Source organism: Sus scrofa, chromosome X (genome assembly GCF_054392235.1).
Source record: "Sus scrofa isolate SSC_HxYL_T2T_F1_AM1 chromosome X, Sscrofa_HxYL_maternal_Yorkshire_Landrace_v2.0, whole genome shotgun sequence".
Taxonomy (NCBI): Eukaryota; Metazoa; Chordata; class Mammalia; order Artiodactyla; family Suidae; genus Sus; species Sus scrofa.
In genome coordinates this window covers 106,691,986-106,709,394 of record NC_139401.1, presented here as the reverse complement: position 1 = coordinate 106,709,394, position 17,409 = coordinate 106,691,986, and the positions used below count along the sequence as shown (strand labels likewise).

The 17,409-nt window shown below is 43.5% G+C and overlaps 1 protein-coding gene across 1 annotated transcript in view; it reads left to right on the top strand.

The window, feature by feature from the left end:
- LOC146394761 (uncharacterized) overlaps window positions 1–17,409 on the top strand; it is a 278,255-nt gene that overhangs the window by 60,021 nt on the left and 200,825 nt on the right. The window contains exon 3 of the mRNA XM_085006984.1: window positions 10,552–10,654. Within this exon, the coding sequence (XP_084863110.1) occupies window positions 10,552–10,654 (103 nt within the window). The remainder of the gene's footprint in view (window positions 1–10,551; window positions 10,655–17,409) is intronic.

Here is a 17,409-nt window from a genome sequence, read left to right as displayed (position 1 = left end):
ATAGAACCTTGAGTAGACCTCCCTGTCTAGGTCCTTGCAGGTTATCTGTTTTATGTATAGCAGTGTGTATGTGTTATTCCTGTCCTCCCATGGTTTCCCTAAATTTGATTTCAAAATCTGTGAGTTTGTTTCTGTTTTACAAATAAGTTCTTTTGTATCCTCTTTTATTAGATTCCGCACATACGTGATATCTATTTGTCTTTTTCTGATGGGCTTCACTTAATGATGATCTCTAGGTTCATTCATGTTGCCGTAAATGGTATTATTTCATTCCTTTTCTTGGCCGGGTAGCATTGCATTATGTAGATGTACCACATCTTCTTTGTCCATTATTCTGTCCATGGACATTTAGATTGTTTCCATGTCTTAGCTGTTGTAAATAGTGCTGCAATGAACATTGTGGTGTATGTATCTTCTCTAGTTCTGGTTTTCTCTGGATGGATGCCCAGGAGTGGGATTGCTGGGTCATATGGCAGTTCTATATTTTGGCTTTTTTTTTTTTTTCTTTTTTGAAGGTTTATTGAAGTCTAGTTGATTTACAGTGTTGTGATCATTTCTGCTGTACAACAGGGTGATTCAGTTCTATACATGTACGCACATCCATTCTTTTTCAGATTATTTTCCCAGATCATTGTATATTTAGTTTTTTTTAAAGGAACCTCTGTACTGTTCTCCATAGTGGGTGTACCTTCTTGGACCTTTTAGAATGGGTTTGTCAAGTTTCACACAAAGAGAAAGATTGATTTTTTTTTTTTTTTTTGATTAGAATATCACCAAAGCCACTAAGGATTTGAGAAAAAAATTAAGCTGTCAGCCATAGCTGTCACTAAGATTTCCTTCTAAGAAAGTTCATCCCTGGAATAAGGCTAGACTTTCCATTACTGTGGGTTTTTAAAAATTTCTTTTATTCTAGTGGCTAGGATCTAGAGTCTAGCCCATATCTTAAGTTCAAAAGGCTTTTATTATTCTTTTAGCAACAACAGTGTAACAGTGTGAGATGTCATCAAATGGGCTACTTGTTGACTCAAGAATCAAGTTTTTTTTTAAACTGCCTTGGTAATGGTTCCAGTGGAAGAATTTTTTTACAAAGGAAAATATAAAGACAAGAACCATGCACCCCCCCCACTTTGGTTACTACTTTTCGTGCAAATATATTCAAATCAAAGCAAAAAAGAAATATACGCAGGTTATTAGCCAGACTACACCATCTGAACTAATTGCTGTAAGTATGCCGGCAATAAATATCTTCTCTTAAATATTTGGTTCAGGGATTTCTTCCTGGAATTCATCCATAGTTGGTCCCCAGTAAATGCCTGGTTTTTAATTGTGGCACCATAAAACTTATTTTCTTCCTCAGATTTTTGATTCAATCAAGTTTTCATTTGTCTGTTTACTTTGGAAAATCTCATCATATTTGACATTAATTCAAACTCGCCCATAATCATTTATTATGTTCTCTTCCTTTTTTGGCTGAGCCAACATATATTCATCAACTGAAAAACTGCTGGTAGTACATCACTTGGTATCTGAAATGTATATGGAATAAAAAGGAAAAGCCCGGAGTTCCCATCATGGCGCAGCGGAAACAAATCCGACTAGGAACCATGAGGTTGCGGGTTCGATTCCTGGCCTCACTCGGTGGGTTGGGGATCCGGTATTGCCGTGAGCTGTGGTGTAGGTCATAGACGCGGCTCAGATCCCGTGTTGCTGTGGCTGTGCCTGTTGGTGTAGGCTGGCAGCTACAGCTCCGATTCAACCCCTAGCCTGGGAAACTCCATATGTCGCAGATGTGGCCCTAAAAAAAGGAAAAGCCCATTTGGGGTCATCTTGTTCCCTGTGTTTGCTTCACTTCATTAATAAAGTATAACACAGGTCTAAGGAGAACATTAATAAATAAAATCTAATATACTTGCCTTCAACAGAGAGGACTTGAGGTTTGTCTTTTGCTTGCTCTGTCTTAAACCTGAGTTCTCAGTTCCAGAAAGGACTCTTAACTTTCATTTTCAAATCAACGAGAGAGAGAATCTGCTTGGCTGCCCCACCTTCTGGCAGAGCCAGTGTGATGAGCAGGGAGGTAACGTATCAGGAACATGTGTATGTAATTATCCTATGCTGGCTTCAGGGTTGGGGAGAAAAGGTTCCTGAGTGCTCGTGGGAGACGGACTCAGCTGTCTAACGCCCGCCCAGGGCTCCTTTCCATTCCTACCCTCCACCATGTGCTGCCACTGGAAACCCAGTCCTCCAGAACTGGGTATCTCTTAAGGCGGTGGTGGGCAGACCTTGGGATTTATGAGACCTGTGAGGTTTTGTTTAAAAAATGCTGGTGGAGAGGAACCAGCACGGATGGCCAGCTTTGAAAGAAACCACTCTTCCTTATCCCTGCCCTTGCTTAACAGAAAGGATATTATAACGTGAACTAAGAAAACGCATTAGAGCCCCGATTTCAGACTAAACAGTCCTTCAAATTAAATAAATTTAATTGTATGAAAAATTTAATATACAGACTTGTCCAGAGTATTATGTGTGGTAGGTTAGGCATTTAGATCAACTCTCCTGTTTAAAACAAGTAAATCCTGTAGAAAATATGTTGTTAAAAAAGCACAAAATATATTGTCAAAATCCCCTTAAATTCATCAATGACTCGGGGAAAAAAAAAAAAAAAAAGAAAAGTATTTCTTAGGCCAAAAAAGAAAAAAAAAAAAAAAAATCTGAACCTAGAAAGGGAAGAGGAGCAGCAAGTAACATTTGCCTTAAGAGCATTTCTGAAAGAAAGGAAACTTGGAGGGGTTTATCGTCTTTATCGCTATGAATGCTTTTTGCCTGATCGTCTGTTTTGCCTGCTATTTATATAGCCATTACCTCTTAATTTTGTGTAGAATTTGGTGTTTTTTCCATCTTTTTACTTTCACCCTTTTTATTTTACTTTTTTATTTTGTCTTTTTGCTATTTCTTTGGGCTGCTCCCACGGCATATGGAGGTTCCCAGGCTAGGGGTCGAATCGGAGCTGCAGCCACCGGCCCACGCCAGAGCCACAGCAACGCGGGATCTGAGCCGCGTCTGCAACCTACACCACAGCTCATGGCAACACTGGATCCTTAACCCACTGAGCAAGGCCAGGGATCGAACCTGCATCCTCATGGATGCGTTGCTGTGAGGTGTGGTGTAGATCACAGATGCACCTCGGATCTGGCATGGCTGTGGCTGTGGTGTAGGCCGGCAGCTGTAGCTCCAACTGGACCCCTAGCCTGGGAACCTCCGTGTGCTGCAGGTATACCCCTAAAAAGTGTGCGTGCGTGTGTGCATGCACACACACACACACACACACACACACACACACGGTTCATTTGTGTCTTTTTTTTTTCTTTTTTTTTTCTTTTACTCATTTGTGTCTTTATCTACAAAATAGAAACAGACTCACAAAGAGAACAGACTTGTGATTGCCATGGGAGAGGGGTTGGGGGAGGGACGGAGTGGGAGGTTGGGGTGAGCAGATGTAGGCTGTTATACACGGAGGGGCATAAACAGCAAGGTCCTACTGTATAGCACAGCGAACTCTCTTCATTGTCCTGTGACAAACCGTAATGGAAAAGAATATAAAAAAAGTATAACTGAACCACTTTGCTGTACAGCAGAAATAAACACAGCGTTGTAAATCAAGTATGGTTCAATTAAGAAAAACTTTTTTAAGTTAAAAATAAAAGGCTGGGATAGATTCCAGAGAAAACAGATGCTAAGGGAAAAGGAAAAGTCAAGTGTTATTTCAGGATGAGCTTTCTTCTAAGAAACCTTTGAACCAGCTACGGCTCATGGAAGAATGTGTTGTGCTCTATTGCTTTCCGTAAGAGTGGCCGGTTGTACCTTCTCTTCCTCTATTATTTTGTTTCTGAACATGAATAATTCATTTCTTTTTTGATAGTAAAGCCACCTCTGTTGTTCTCCAACACTCGTAGTTTTTGTCAAGGTTTCCTGGTTTGGATTAATATTTCTTACCCTTCTCTTTTTGAATACAGTATTTTTACTGTCTTACAGATTAGTGAACACAGAATTATAACTCTGAGACCATGGTTGGTACACGTGATTATGTGGGACACAAGAACTGACATTTAAAAACTTTTTAATGGGAAAAAAATGACTTTTCTATTTTTCTTTGCAATGAATTGACTTTAAACGGTATTAGGAAATGATTAGGTGAATCATCTGGCTGCCTCTCTTCCCTTCCCTCTGTGCTTCTAATAAAGCCAGCTAATCACTACACCCAGTGAGCCCCACCAACATGCTATGTGATTTCAAGAATGCACAGGAGCTCCCGTCATGGCTCAGCGGAGACAAATCTGACTAGCATCCATGAGGATGCGGGTTCGATCCCTGGCCTCACTCAGTGGGTTAAGGATCCGGTGTTGCTGTGAGCTGTGGTGTAGGTTGCAGACTCGGCTTTGATCTGGCGTTGCTGCGGCTGTGGCGTAGGCTGGCGGCTGTAGCTCCAATTAGACCCTGAGCCTGGGAACCTCCATATGCCGCAGGTGCAGCCCTAACAAGACCAACCCCCCCCCCAAAAAAAAAACCAAAAAAAAGAATGCATAGTATAGTAAATATAGGCTAACAATATTGTATTATAGTCAAACTTGTTAAGAGACCAGGTCTTAATTATTCCAATCACAAAAAAGAGATGGCGATTATGTGACTCGATAGAGGTGCCAACTATCACTACAATGGCATTCGTATGACAGTATGTGTATCAAATCAGCATATGGTACACTTTAAATTTATACAACGTTGTCTCAAATGTATTTCAACAAGAAAATCACACTTGTCATAAAGATGTTTCTAAGAACCCTACTTACATGCTGCATTGAGAACAGTGTTACATCAGTGAATAAGAGTTATACCCATTGCGTACTGCTCATATAGACAAGTGTTTAGGAACACTTGTGATACAGACATAGAGAACAGGGGTTGCCAAAGGGGTGGGGAAGGTGGGGAAGGATGGACTGAGAGTTTGGGATTAGTAGATGCAGACTATTACGTTTAGAATGGATAAACAACAAGGTCCTACTGTAGAGCACAGGGAACAACATTCAATATCCTGTGATAAATTGTAATGGAAAAGAATATGAAAAGGGGTATATAGAGCTGACTCACTTTGCTCTACATCGGAAATTAACACAACATTGTAAATCAACTATACTTCAATAAAATGAATTTAAAAAACAGCTTGTGATAAAGATGTTTCTAAGAATGCTGAAAACCAAAACAGTACTGCAGAAATATTCTCTCTTGTAGATGCTTGAAATTCTACCATTCGCAGTTCTTCTAGTTAAATATGGTACTTTTCTTGTCATGTTTTTAGGGCCGCTCCCATGGCATATGGAGATTCCCAGGCTAGGGGTCTAGTTGGAGCTACAGCTGCCGGCCTATACCAGAGCCACAGCCACAGCAACATCAGATCCAAGCTGTTTCCGCGACGTACACCACAGCTCCCTGCAATGCCAGATCCTTAACCCACTGAGCAAGGCCAGGGATCAAACCCGCAACCTCATGGTTCCCAGTCGGATTCGTTTCTGCTGCACCGTGATGGGAACTCTGTCTTGTGGTTTTTTTTTTTAAATCTTGTGGTCATTTAAAAAAATGCTGCTGCTGGAAGATGACACCTGTGACTTCTGACACCTCCTGGTTTGTCGGGCCTCTTTCCTGTAGGAGTAGGAAAAGATGTCTAAGTGTGTGAACACACGAGGTACTTGCGGGGCTGATGGAGAAGGGCTGACTGCTGAAAAGTTTGGAGGCACTGAAGACAAGCTCCATGTACTACATGATGGTGGTGGACTCAAAGGGCCTGCCCACTAAAATTATCTTTCAAATTCAGTGGAAGCCTAGTGAGATAGATTACATTCTGGTATAATAAGAAATGGGCAAGGGGAAGGATGGGGTGGGTTTAAGAGTGTAATGGGTGTAAGTTTAGGGCCTCTTTGGGAGCCAGATGAATGGAAGTATCAGCTCGGCTGGCAAATCCCTCTGTAGTATGTCTTCTTAGGGGAAAAAAAAGGCTTGAATCTCCACGTCCATGTTCCTGTTCCTGTTCTTTGTATAGCATTAAGTGTGGGGATAATTAATTTGCAAAGTGAAGGCCCGATTGCATTTTTTTTTTAGAGGTGAGAAAAGGTTCTAAAATGTGATGGTGAATCATGCAATTTCTTGGTTTCAGTCCTCCTGTTAGAATAATAGTTGTGTATAACTTCTGTGGAAAGTCTTACAAACAAGCACAGGGCAGGTGGAAATCTAATTAACAGAACAGTATCATGCCTGGAGTAGTGTTGCTAAGGTACACTGATAAAATCACTCAAGAAACAGATTCCTAAAATCCAAGTTGCAAATTTGAGACTAAAATAGATCCTGGAATGACAGGGGTTTAGGGATGGGTGGCACAAAAGCCTCTACTTTTGGGTGTTAAGAAAGAGGGCATGCCAAATTCATACAGTGAATTATGCGAAGACAGCCGAAAAGTCCCTGCCTTAGCAATTGTATAATTGTTCCCTAATAGTAGTGATTAGCTACAACTGAAGTGTGCATTTGGCTTTTCCGAACAGCCATTTTCAGATTGAAGCGGGCTTTCATTCTGTAGGAGCATTTAACCAGAGCCCTTTTAAGCAGGCATCATTTGGTCTTTAAGATGACAGGGAACCTATTGCTTAAAGGGTCTAATTGGCCTGGGCTGCATTGCTCCAGGCAACTTACAGTTTTGACCTGTGACAGCCAAATATGATGGAATTGCTGAGAAAAAAAAAATCGTGAGAAATGTGTACAAGCTCTTTCACCTCCCTTTCCTGAGATCACTTGGACTTGACTGACTGTTCTCAACCCACAGAAGGAAAAGCTCCTGCCTGCATCCTTCAGGGTCCCAGCAGGAAGCAGGTGGTAGATTCAAAAGGCGGTGATGGAAGGGAATTGGATGAAGGGCCCTATTATAGTTGCGTGGGCGGAGTTAGTGGAAACAAGTAAGGGATGGTGAAGCAGCCCCAAGGGGCTGCAGCTACTTCCGGTCCTAAAGGGGCGAGGGGGAGGGATTCACTGCCAGAAGGCCTCCAGAGCTCTAACTGTAGGAGAGCCCCCCCCCCCGCCCCCCCCCCGAGGAACACAGCCGCTCTATCCCACTGCCCACCAGGAAGAGAGCCACATCTCCCGAGCCATTTCCCATTTACTGTACTCAACGGGAAGCCAGAGGGCAAGGGACCAGGATTTGATATAATCCATCAGGGTCAGCCTGTTGGCAAAGATGAAGGTAGAGAGGAAATAATCGTGTCTTCCTTTCCCAATCGTGGAAGAGTGGAGAGGGCATCCTTCCTTCTGCCACATGCACCTGGAAGATACTTCGTCTTCTCTTGCAGCAATGGATGCCTGGTGGGGCCCCCACGAAAGTACCATGAATAAGTGATGTTTGTTCTCTGTCCTAAAAGAAGGGCTCCGTTAAAGGTAATACAGGTTATGGAGTGCTAGAGATGTGGAGCTTATGATGTGACTGTGGGTGAAAAAGGAGAGCATGATTTTATTTTTGGGGGGATCAAACCTGTGCCAGATCCTGTACTACTAGGTCACCAGGGAACTCCAGGCACATCACTTAGAAGCAGTGATTTCGAGGTACTATCATTCCATCTTATATCTCTTTTGCATAGAACATTAAGACGGCACTGTCTGGGAATTCCCTGGAGGCTCAGCGGGTTAAGGATCTGCTGTGACTTGGATTGTTGCTGTGGCACAGGTCTGATCCCTGGCCAGGAACTTAAGCATGCTGTGGGCACAGCAAAGGAAAAAAAAAAAAGGCACTGTCTATAGGGGAAGGGAAAATATAACAATTCTCATATAATTGAGGAGGGGCATATTTATTATGAAGAAAACCCACTTTGAAAGGTAGTAAAAGGTAGAAGGAGGATATCCAATGGCTTTAATCCCTCCTTCTTTTTTTTTTTTTTTTTTTTTGTCTTTCGTCCTTTTAGGGCCGCACCCTCGGCATATGGAGGTTCCCAGGCTCGGAGTCAAATCAGAGGTGTAGCTGCTGGCCTATGCCAGAGCCACAACCATGCAAGATCTGAGCTGTGTCTGCGACCTACACCACAGCTCACGGCAACGCTGGATCCTTAACCCACTGAGTGAGGCCAGGGATCGAACCCACAACCTCATGGTTCCTAGTGGGATTTGTTTCCTTTGTGCCATGACGGGACCTTCCTTCTCTCTTTGCTTAGCCCTCACATTTTTCTCTCACTGTCCATCCCTGCCCTCATTGACTCTCCGTATTCAGTAAATAAGCCCAGGAGTTCCCGTTGTGGCTCAGCAGTTAATGAACCTGACTAGGATCCATGAGGACACAGGTTCAATCCCCAGCCTTGCTCAGTGGGTTAAGGATCTGCTGTTGCTGGGAGCTGTGGTGTAGGTTGCACACACGGTTTGGATCCCGTGTTGCTGTGGATGTGGTGTAGGCCAGCAGCTATAGCTCCATTTTGACCCCCAGCCTGGGGACCTCCATATGCTTTGTGTGTGGCCCTAACAAGACAAAAGACTAAAAAAATAAGCCCATATTAATATTATTATGTTGTCCTATCATAAAACTTTTCTATGTGAGAAACTTGAGTTGTACCACATCAAATTTTTCTGAACTTGAAAAAAAGTGTTTGTGTGTCTATATGCTTTATTGATATTTGTAAGTCACATACAATCCCATCCATGTAAAATATACAATGAAATGGTTTTTAGCATATTCACATAGTTATGCAACCATCGCTACTATCTGATTCCAGGATAATTTCATCAGTGCTCCACTGTACATTTTGTTTATCCATTCGTTGGTTAATGGACACTTGGTTTGCTTCCGCATTTAGCTCTTGTAAATAGTACTGCTATGAACCGTCCTGTACACGTTTTTGCATGGACATATTTCTCTTGGGTGCATATCTATGAGTGGAATTGCTGGGTCATGTGATAACTGTGTAATTTTTTGAGAGACTACCAAACTGTTTTCTATAGATGCTGTACCATGTCCCAAGCAACACTTAGTGTTGTCTGTCTTTTAGAGTTTAGCCGTTCTGGTGGGCGTGAAGTGTTAGAAAGGCTTTGATTTACATTTCCCTAATGACTAATGATGTTGAGCCTCTTTTCTGGGCCATTTTTATGTCTTCTTTGGAGATATCTCTATTGAGATAGTTTACCCTTTTTTTTTTTTTTTTTTTTCTTTTTCTTTCTTTTGGCTGCACTTGCAGCACATAAAAGATCCCAGGCCAGCGATCAAATCTGAGCTGCAGCTGTGGCAACATGGGATCCTTAACCCACTGTGCCAGGCTGGGGATCAAACCTGTGCCACCACAGAGACAATGCCAGATCCTTAACGTGCTACTCCATAGTGGGAATTCCTAGTTGACCTATTTTTTAGGTGTGATATGAATCTTTTTATTATTGAGCTGTAATGGTCCTTTACATATTCTAATATAAGTCTCTTATCAAATATGAGGTTTGCAAATATTTTCTCATTCGCTTGGCTGTCTTCATGACGTTGTCATGTGATACACATGAAAGACACCAAATTCGTCTGTTTTGTTTTTTATTATTTGTGCTCTTGGTGGTATATCTGAGGAAGTGTTGCCAAACCCATGGTTATGATTATTTGCTATGTTTTCTTATAAGAATTCATAGTTTTTGGCTCTCTATATGTAGATCTTTGATCCATTTTGAATTAAATTTTGCATGTGGTATGAAGGGAGGATCTAAATTCTTTTTTCTTTCTTTGTGTGTAAATACCGTCCCTGTGCCCCCTCAACAGATATGTCTGATTTTGTAGACTTCGTAAAACCAACAATCTGTATAGAACATATAGGCAGTTGGGGAGAGAGCTGTTTCTCATAAAAACTCATTTTAAGAGGCATGATAATGCAGTATTCAAACAGCCTGGCAGTAAAGGGCCCTATTTGGTGTCCAAGTTAATGTCTCCTGGAAGACAAAGTAGTCAGGGAAACCAGCAAGATTGATTTAATGGTGTGAAAGAGTTGATGGTACCTGGAATATGCTTGTACCCAGGCAATAGTTATTCAGCCGCAAGTGCCCTGACTCTATAGACGTTTATCTCTGATGCAGACAGATGCAGGTGGTCTGTTTGGCAAGGTCTGCCAAAAAAGCCCCCAACAAAACAAAGCAACCAAAGCAACAAAACAATACAAAACACTCCAGTAAGGCTAGGTTGGGGGCACCGGACACAAATCCCTAACCCTCTTTTTAAATGAAAAATTCGAACTCAGATGTCACAGGGAAGAAACAGTGACAGAAAGGGTTCTTGATTCCTCTGTGTGATCCAGGCAGGAGAGAGCCTTTCAACGCTACCTGCTGCATTGCTACCAAGGAGGCAGCCATTTTCGTTTCAACCCCTTCATCCAAACGCAGTGGATGTTTTGAAGGTGAGAAGCCATTTGGAATCGTTAGGAGAGAGTAGAAACATAGAGCATTTACATGCATTTTTGCTCCTGAGAATTCTTCTAATTTTCCTCACGTTCTCATTTCATGGAGACTTGTGTTCCTCAGGGAGAGAAGGCGATCACTTTCCTTGAGGGTGCGGCCGACTCTTTGAGTCCCACTCCTGGCCCTTTGCAGCTTCAGTGCGTGATCTCCTCAGAGCAAGCGGGGGGTGAGTGCAACTGCCAGGTCGGGATGAAAGCCATTTCCCCGGCCACCTTTCAGGGTCAGGGGCTAATAGGGTCGTCAGGGTGGGGGTAACTTCTCTTAAAGCTGCAATGGTGACACAGTCCCCTCCTTTTTCTAAGTGCATTTTCATGGGTTTCGTATTGTCTATCTGAAAAAAAATGGAGCTAATTTCAACTGTGCATACACCCTAAATCAGATGCTGTTCTTTATTGTGCGTGTTTACATTCTCTTTGCATAATTAATGTAGCGTGTTATGATCCAGACGAATGTTGTTTTCTACAGCTTAGTCTGATATTTGGCTAGGTGGCGTTTTCTTGATGATAGTGCCCAAAACGCTAGTGGGGATTTTTTATTTTTTTGGTCACTGGGTAAGTAATTTGCCTGCACCCTGAAATGCTCTCCTTCTCTGATTTACAACCAGAAGATTAAGGCCATCTAGAAGTAGAATATGTTTAGGCAGTGACGGCTCTGATAACCACAGCCTCATTGCTATACACCCCAAGTGCAAATTAGCTATGATTTTAAAAATCAAACTTGTTGGTGACTTAGGGTCTCCCGGGTCTCTGCCTGTGGGGCTTGGGTGGGGATGGAGAACAAAATCCCTCTTTGTTTGCTCTCATGAAAAAGCTGCATAAGATGGAGTTTCTCTACTTAACATGTGAAAGTGGAATTGAGTCTTCTGTTCAGGCATTCACATCCATCAGTGTCTGTGATTTAATTCTCCATTCGTATGTCTTTAATAAGAACGATGACTAGAAATGACTTGTCAGCAGGAGGAAGTGCTGAGGATTTGATCATTAGCACTTGGTGACAATGGGGCTCATGTACTTAGGTGGGGCCACGTTTCTAAGGACAGAGGGAGATTGTCTATAAACAGTTACCAGCCGTTCTTAAAAATCATTCATTAAAAACAAAAATTGTTGTCTTTTTAGGGCTGCCCCCGCGGCATATGGACATTCCTAGGTTAGGGGTCGATTTGGAGCTTCAGCTGCCAGCCTACGCCACAGCCCCAGCAACATGGGATTCGAGCTGTATCTGCGACCTACACCACAGCTCACAGCAACACCGGATCCGTAACCCTCTGAGCGAGACCAGGGAGCAAACCCGCAACCTCATGGTTCCTAGTCGGGTTTGTTACCACTGAGCCACAACCGGAACCCCGATAGGTTTTTTATAGAGCTGGCTAAAGCTCCTCCTAGTTAGACCAACTCTTGATTTGATGGACACCAAGAAAATCCATGTCCTTAGCCAAATGTCTCCTTATTTTCCCCACAAAATGAGTTGTCAGTTGTCCCAGCAGTGAATCTGTTGGGGGCTACCTCGTGTGTTATCTCTCCTTATTAGGGAGGATCCCGGGGACACTAGTAATGCCAACATTTCTTTCAAATATAGCAGGAAACATGTATTTCGTTTATTTTCTCAGCATAGCATTTCAGCTGCTAATTTATCAGCTCATTTCCAACCCCCACCAAGTAATGCATATGAAAATGATTAATGATTATACCTTTTATTTTTATTTCTTTTGGAACCGCCAGCCCTGACTATTTACAGAAGATCATTATATTTTTATAGATCTTAAGCACATCTGCTGAATCAGCAAAGCAAAGAGCTCCAGCAGTTTCACTGATTATAGCTATGTCTTTTGGATATTGCAAACAACTATTAGCAAATCGCTTGGGGTGGGGTAGGGTGGGAGGGGAAGACCCTATGTTTTAAAGGAGAGTAAATACAGTGGAAGGTTCTTAAAATAGTGATGTCACAAGCTGTAATAAAATTGAGCCCTAAGGCCTCCCCCATTCCCTCAAAGTCCCCAAACACAATACTTCCTCCAAATGAGTTTTCACTGCTATTTTAACTTGAACTCTGGAAGCCACAAGTTGAAAGGGGTGGAAGTAGGCTTATCCTCCAGAGATGCCATCTCTCTCTTTTTTCTTTTTCTTTCTTTTTTTTTTTTTTTTTTTTTTTTTTTTTTTTTTAGGGCCGCACACACAGCATATGGAGGTTCCCAGGCTGGGGGTCGAATCGGAGCTATAGCTGCCAGCCTATACCACAGCCACAGCAACGCCAGATCTGAGCCTCATCTGCGACCTACACCACAGCTCATGGCAGCGCCGGATTCTTAACCCACTGAGTGAGGCCAGGGGTTGAACCCGTATCTTTGTGGATGCTAGTCGGGTTCTTAGCCCACTGAGCCACAACAGGAACTCTGCCATTTCCTTTCTTAAATGCTGTTTCACTCAGGGGCCCCTCAGCCCTCTCCAGTGCATCATCTCCCTGTATTATTTCCCCAGGCCCAGCCTGTAGGGCTGTTCCGGCTCAGCTCTGGGTATCAACGCCAGTTTGCCTTGAATCCTACTGCACATTCAGCGACCTATCTTGCCCTGAGAAGCCTCAGCATCGGCTGGCTGCCCATTTGCATCGAAATACCAAAGACTTCATGTTTACTTTTTAAGCCTTTTTACACATTTATTTTTTATCCTGCTCACCCCAGTTTGGGGCTGGCCACTTCTTGGGATTATGACATCGTATCTCATAGGCTGATATTAAGCTCTTTCTAAATGGAGCTCTTTTTAGCAGGCAGGATTTGATTCGACTCATCATACACACAAATCCACAGCCTGATTAACTGGATAACTGCAGGATTCAGTGTCTTGGGTTACTTCTTTAAGTTTGGGTTGGTGAAAAAAGCGTATGCTCTGGGGGCAGTGGAGAAAAAAAACCCACTCTGCTTCTCTTCTCCTGGACTCTTCCTCTTGGACAGGATTTATGAGTAGGCTTCTAGTAGCAGGGTGCTGGCGTTCTGATGGGTGATCCCTCTGGTGTTTCATAAAGCCAACCTTGGATTTTAGGGAGATGGTTGGTAATAGGATAAGACTGGACTAGCCCTGGAGCCCAGCCAAGTAGGTGGGGTAGAAACTAGTAAGTCACTTAAAGAAGGTGCCATAGATCTAGGTAGGCAGCCATGCTGCAGAGCCTCAGTGTGAAGGCGCTGGGGAGCAGGGCGAGCGGGTGCTCCTCAGAGATCAGAGGCTACTTGATGTTCGCTGTCCCCTGCTGTCATCCCCTGTCAGAAGCAGCCGGCCTCTGGAGCACAGAGGTTTCTGTAGCTTGGCTGAGGTCGGAGACTTAGATTCTCAATTCTGCCTTAGAAGGAAGCGCTGATAAACGACAGATGCTAGAATCTTCTCTGGGGATCATGCTGTGCCATATGAACAATGTACCCGAGCGTATGGACAGACTGCTCTGCATGCCCTCCTCCCATTTTCACCATGAACTCTGACCTTCTTTAGACGATCTGCTGCTCTCCTCCTTGCCCAGGGACACCACTGGGCTAATGGGGTATTGATCAGACTTGAGCTGGCATTTTAAGATTCACCTATAGACTGCTGACAGCAGCCAGCTCCTGCTGAATAGAAAGAACCACAGAACAGCCCATGTCTGTTTGGTGGGTTGAGGTGGGGTGCGGGGAGCCTGGGAATTTGGCCACGTCTCCGGTTTTGACTGTCCCTTCATACCATTAATTCTACTTCCAGAAAAGTATGTTTTTAGGTAAGTATGGCATTGGGGCAGAAAGTGTGTGAGAGAGATGATCTTGCACCAGTAAGAAAACCTCAACCAGGTAGGTTTACCTTGTGTTCCAAGCCACCTGTCATCTGGTCCCACCTTACCCATCCAAAGGTGCCTTTGTGTCCTTGCCTAGAGTCAGTACCTCTCAGTCAGCTGGCCAGTCTTCTGGAATTCTTGCTACTGCCTCTCCTTCATACATCCTTCTTTCTCTTCTTCTCCCAGTCTCCCCATGCTCTACGTGTGGTTTATATGGCGCCTCTGCAGTGACTCTCCCAGTGATCCCTCCAGCCTCCCGTGAGGACCCTCTTCTCCTTGACTTCACTGTGCTGGAAGTCTCCATAACACCTGCAAGCACCCTTAGCCAGATTTAATCTCCCATCACTTTCCGGTTGCTTCCTGTTGAATACATCTCCAGTTTTTGGTGACCCTGTAGATCCATTGAAATGGGAGGCTGTAATAAACCTCTTTTTGTGACCTCCAAATATTCAAGCACATTATGAGGACAAAAGGGTGTTTACTTACCTGAGTGTGAAAGGGATGGGTAATTTGACAAAGAAAAGGGATCAGAGATGGGGAACTTTTTTTTTTGGCCACTGATTAACAATTCACCACTTGTTAATCTAATAAAAAAATCAATTTTTTCCTCCACTTTCAGTATCTGCTTTCTGATGGATGCCAAGATCATTTCCCAATGAAACCTAACTCTTTTGGCACGGTCTTTTAATTCCTGCTATCTTGAAACCACATGCAGTTAGGATGACAAAGCAATCCAGACAACCACATGCTGCATTGTGTATTTGTTAAGATCCATTTCAAACCATTCTCTTTTCAAGTCTCTGAATACTGTTTATGCACTGAATCTAGATGTTTCTTTCCTAAAGAAACTTGGTATTCTTGAACGCTGCTTTATAAAGACTGTTTGCATTTAGAATTTCAATGGGATAGCTCTTGCAAATGAAGAACAGACTAGCTATTCCTGAATTCTGTTTAGAAATGGTGATGTTTTAACACTTCTCGGAGAACAATAGAAAAGTGCCTCTTATCAAGGGACATGGTTTGCCTTTGATCTTTCTGGCAGCTCTGAGTTTCAAGGCTTTGAGATTATGAATCTTATTGATTTAAATGACTAAATATTTGTTCACTCTACCCATTCTTCTTGATGCCAATGACCATTTCTATGGTTTGTCCCCGTCGTCGTTCATCTCCTGGATTAGTCCAACAGCTGCCTCACAGGTCTCCGCCAACCCCCTTCTCATTGCACCGTTGGGTCCCTTCGTCTTCTGACTACCTGGCAGCCTCCAGAATGATATTCGCAAAACACAGCTCTGTCTCACGCCTGTTTAAAACCTGTCCATAGCTCTCCTCTGCCTGCGACATAAAGGAGAACGCCTCTATGAGCTGTCACCGTTTTCCGCTCCGAAGCCTGCCACCCCTTAACTTCCTCTTCATACTCTAGTAATACCCACGTGCTTATATCAGAAGCTCCCCTTCTATCTGAAACACTCTGGATTTGCCTCACTCCGAGATTACCCTTTTAGCATCCATCTCCCATGCCATCCCTTCCTGGCTACTTCCCCGATCGCCGCCCTTCCTTGGATGCCTTCCCTGTAGGCACGCATTGCCAATTGACTATGACACTGAGGCTAGTGTCTGCATCTGAGGCCATGGAGCATAATTCTGAAATGCACAGTCTCTGGAGCCGAACAGGTTGTGGATCTAAATCCTGGCTTTACCACTTACTAAGATGTCCTGTTCAATTCCTTGGTCTCAGTTTCCTTGTCTGTAAAATGGAAAGAAAAAACAATACCTTCCTCAGAGGGTTGCTGTGATGAAGAAAATTAGTTCATACAACGTTCAGTGCTTAAAATGCTTCCGGAGAGAGTTGTCTTGTGGCACAGTGGGTTAAGGATCTGGCGTTGTCACTGCGGTGGCTCAGTTCCCTGGCCTGGGAACTTTCTTTCACAAGCTGCGGGTGCAGCCAAAAAGAAAAACCCAAAAGAATGCTTCCTGGACTCTTATAAGGACTTAACCAGCATGAACTGTGATGACCTGTGCAGGCAGAATCTAGCACCATACCTGGGTACCTGGCATGAAGCAGATATCAAGTAAGGGTTTATTTGACATGACAGTTTTTTTTGTTGTTTTTTTTTAAACTGAGGTAAAGTTCGCATAACTTTTTTGAAGCATATATTTCGGTGGTATTTGGTACATTTACGGTGTTGCACAACCATCCCCTTTATCCAGTTACAAACCATTTTCATCACCCCGAAAGGAAACTGCACCCCCAGATTCCCATGAAGCAGTCACTGCCCCTCCCCCTCCCCCATGTCATGTCAGTAAAGCCTCTACGGCATTTCCTGCAGGGGATGTTACAAAAATGGGATGTGGCAAGACCACAGTACAAATAGACATGTCCTTCAGAAAGGCAGCTTTCACAACAGAGAGACCATCAGGGTCTTAGCTCCCCCCCACCGGGCGGGCCAGGTCTCCCGAAAGGCTTTTCCAGGGCCACCAGTGTGACGCCAAGTGTTCTACTGTCTCTGCCTTTAAATAATACAAGATTTCTTTGAAAGGGCACAAAAGTAACATTTTCCCTTCCATCAGGGGCTTTAGAAAGAAAGCATTCCGCATTGTATAAGATGTGCTTAATGCAGTCTGGCCTTTTGAAGGCTACCATCTGAAGTATGTAGCGACACGAGAGAAGAGTCTAGAGCAGGTGCTGTTGACAGCAGCGTTCCTGTGTGCCATCCCTGGCTCAGTGACTCCAGAATGACATTGGGTCCCTGTTGAAAGGGCCATTCACACCATCGGTTGCCTACCAGCCCTGTCCATGCATATTCATAATTGAGAACAACACCGCCTTAATAAAGGACCTTTTGACATTTATCAGAACCCAGCTATAGCTATTGATTTCTCACTCTTTCCATTGCCAGCTGCTGCTACTTTGCTGACCCTTTCAAGTCCAGTTCAAATTTGTATATTGAGACCATTTCCTGGCTCGTCAGTGTGTGTGTGCACGTGTGTGTAAAAGACATCTGTGGCAATGAAACTCTATCCCAGCATCAAGCTCCTGTTGATGATCTGGTTCCTGGTATTTTCCCTGATTACAGAGACCTAGCTGTTCCCTTTGCCTTGACTTTGCAGCTCCCCGAATCTTGATTTGCTTCTGTT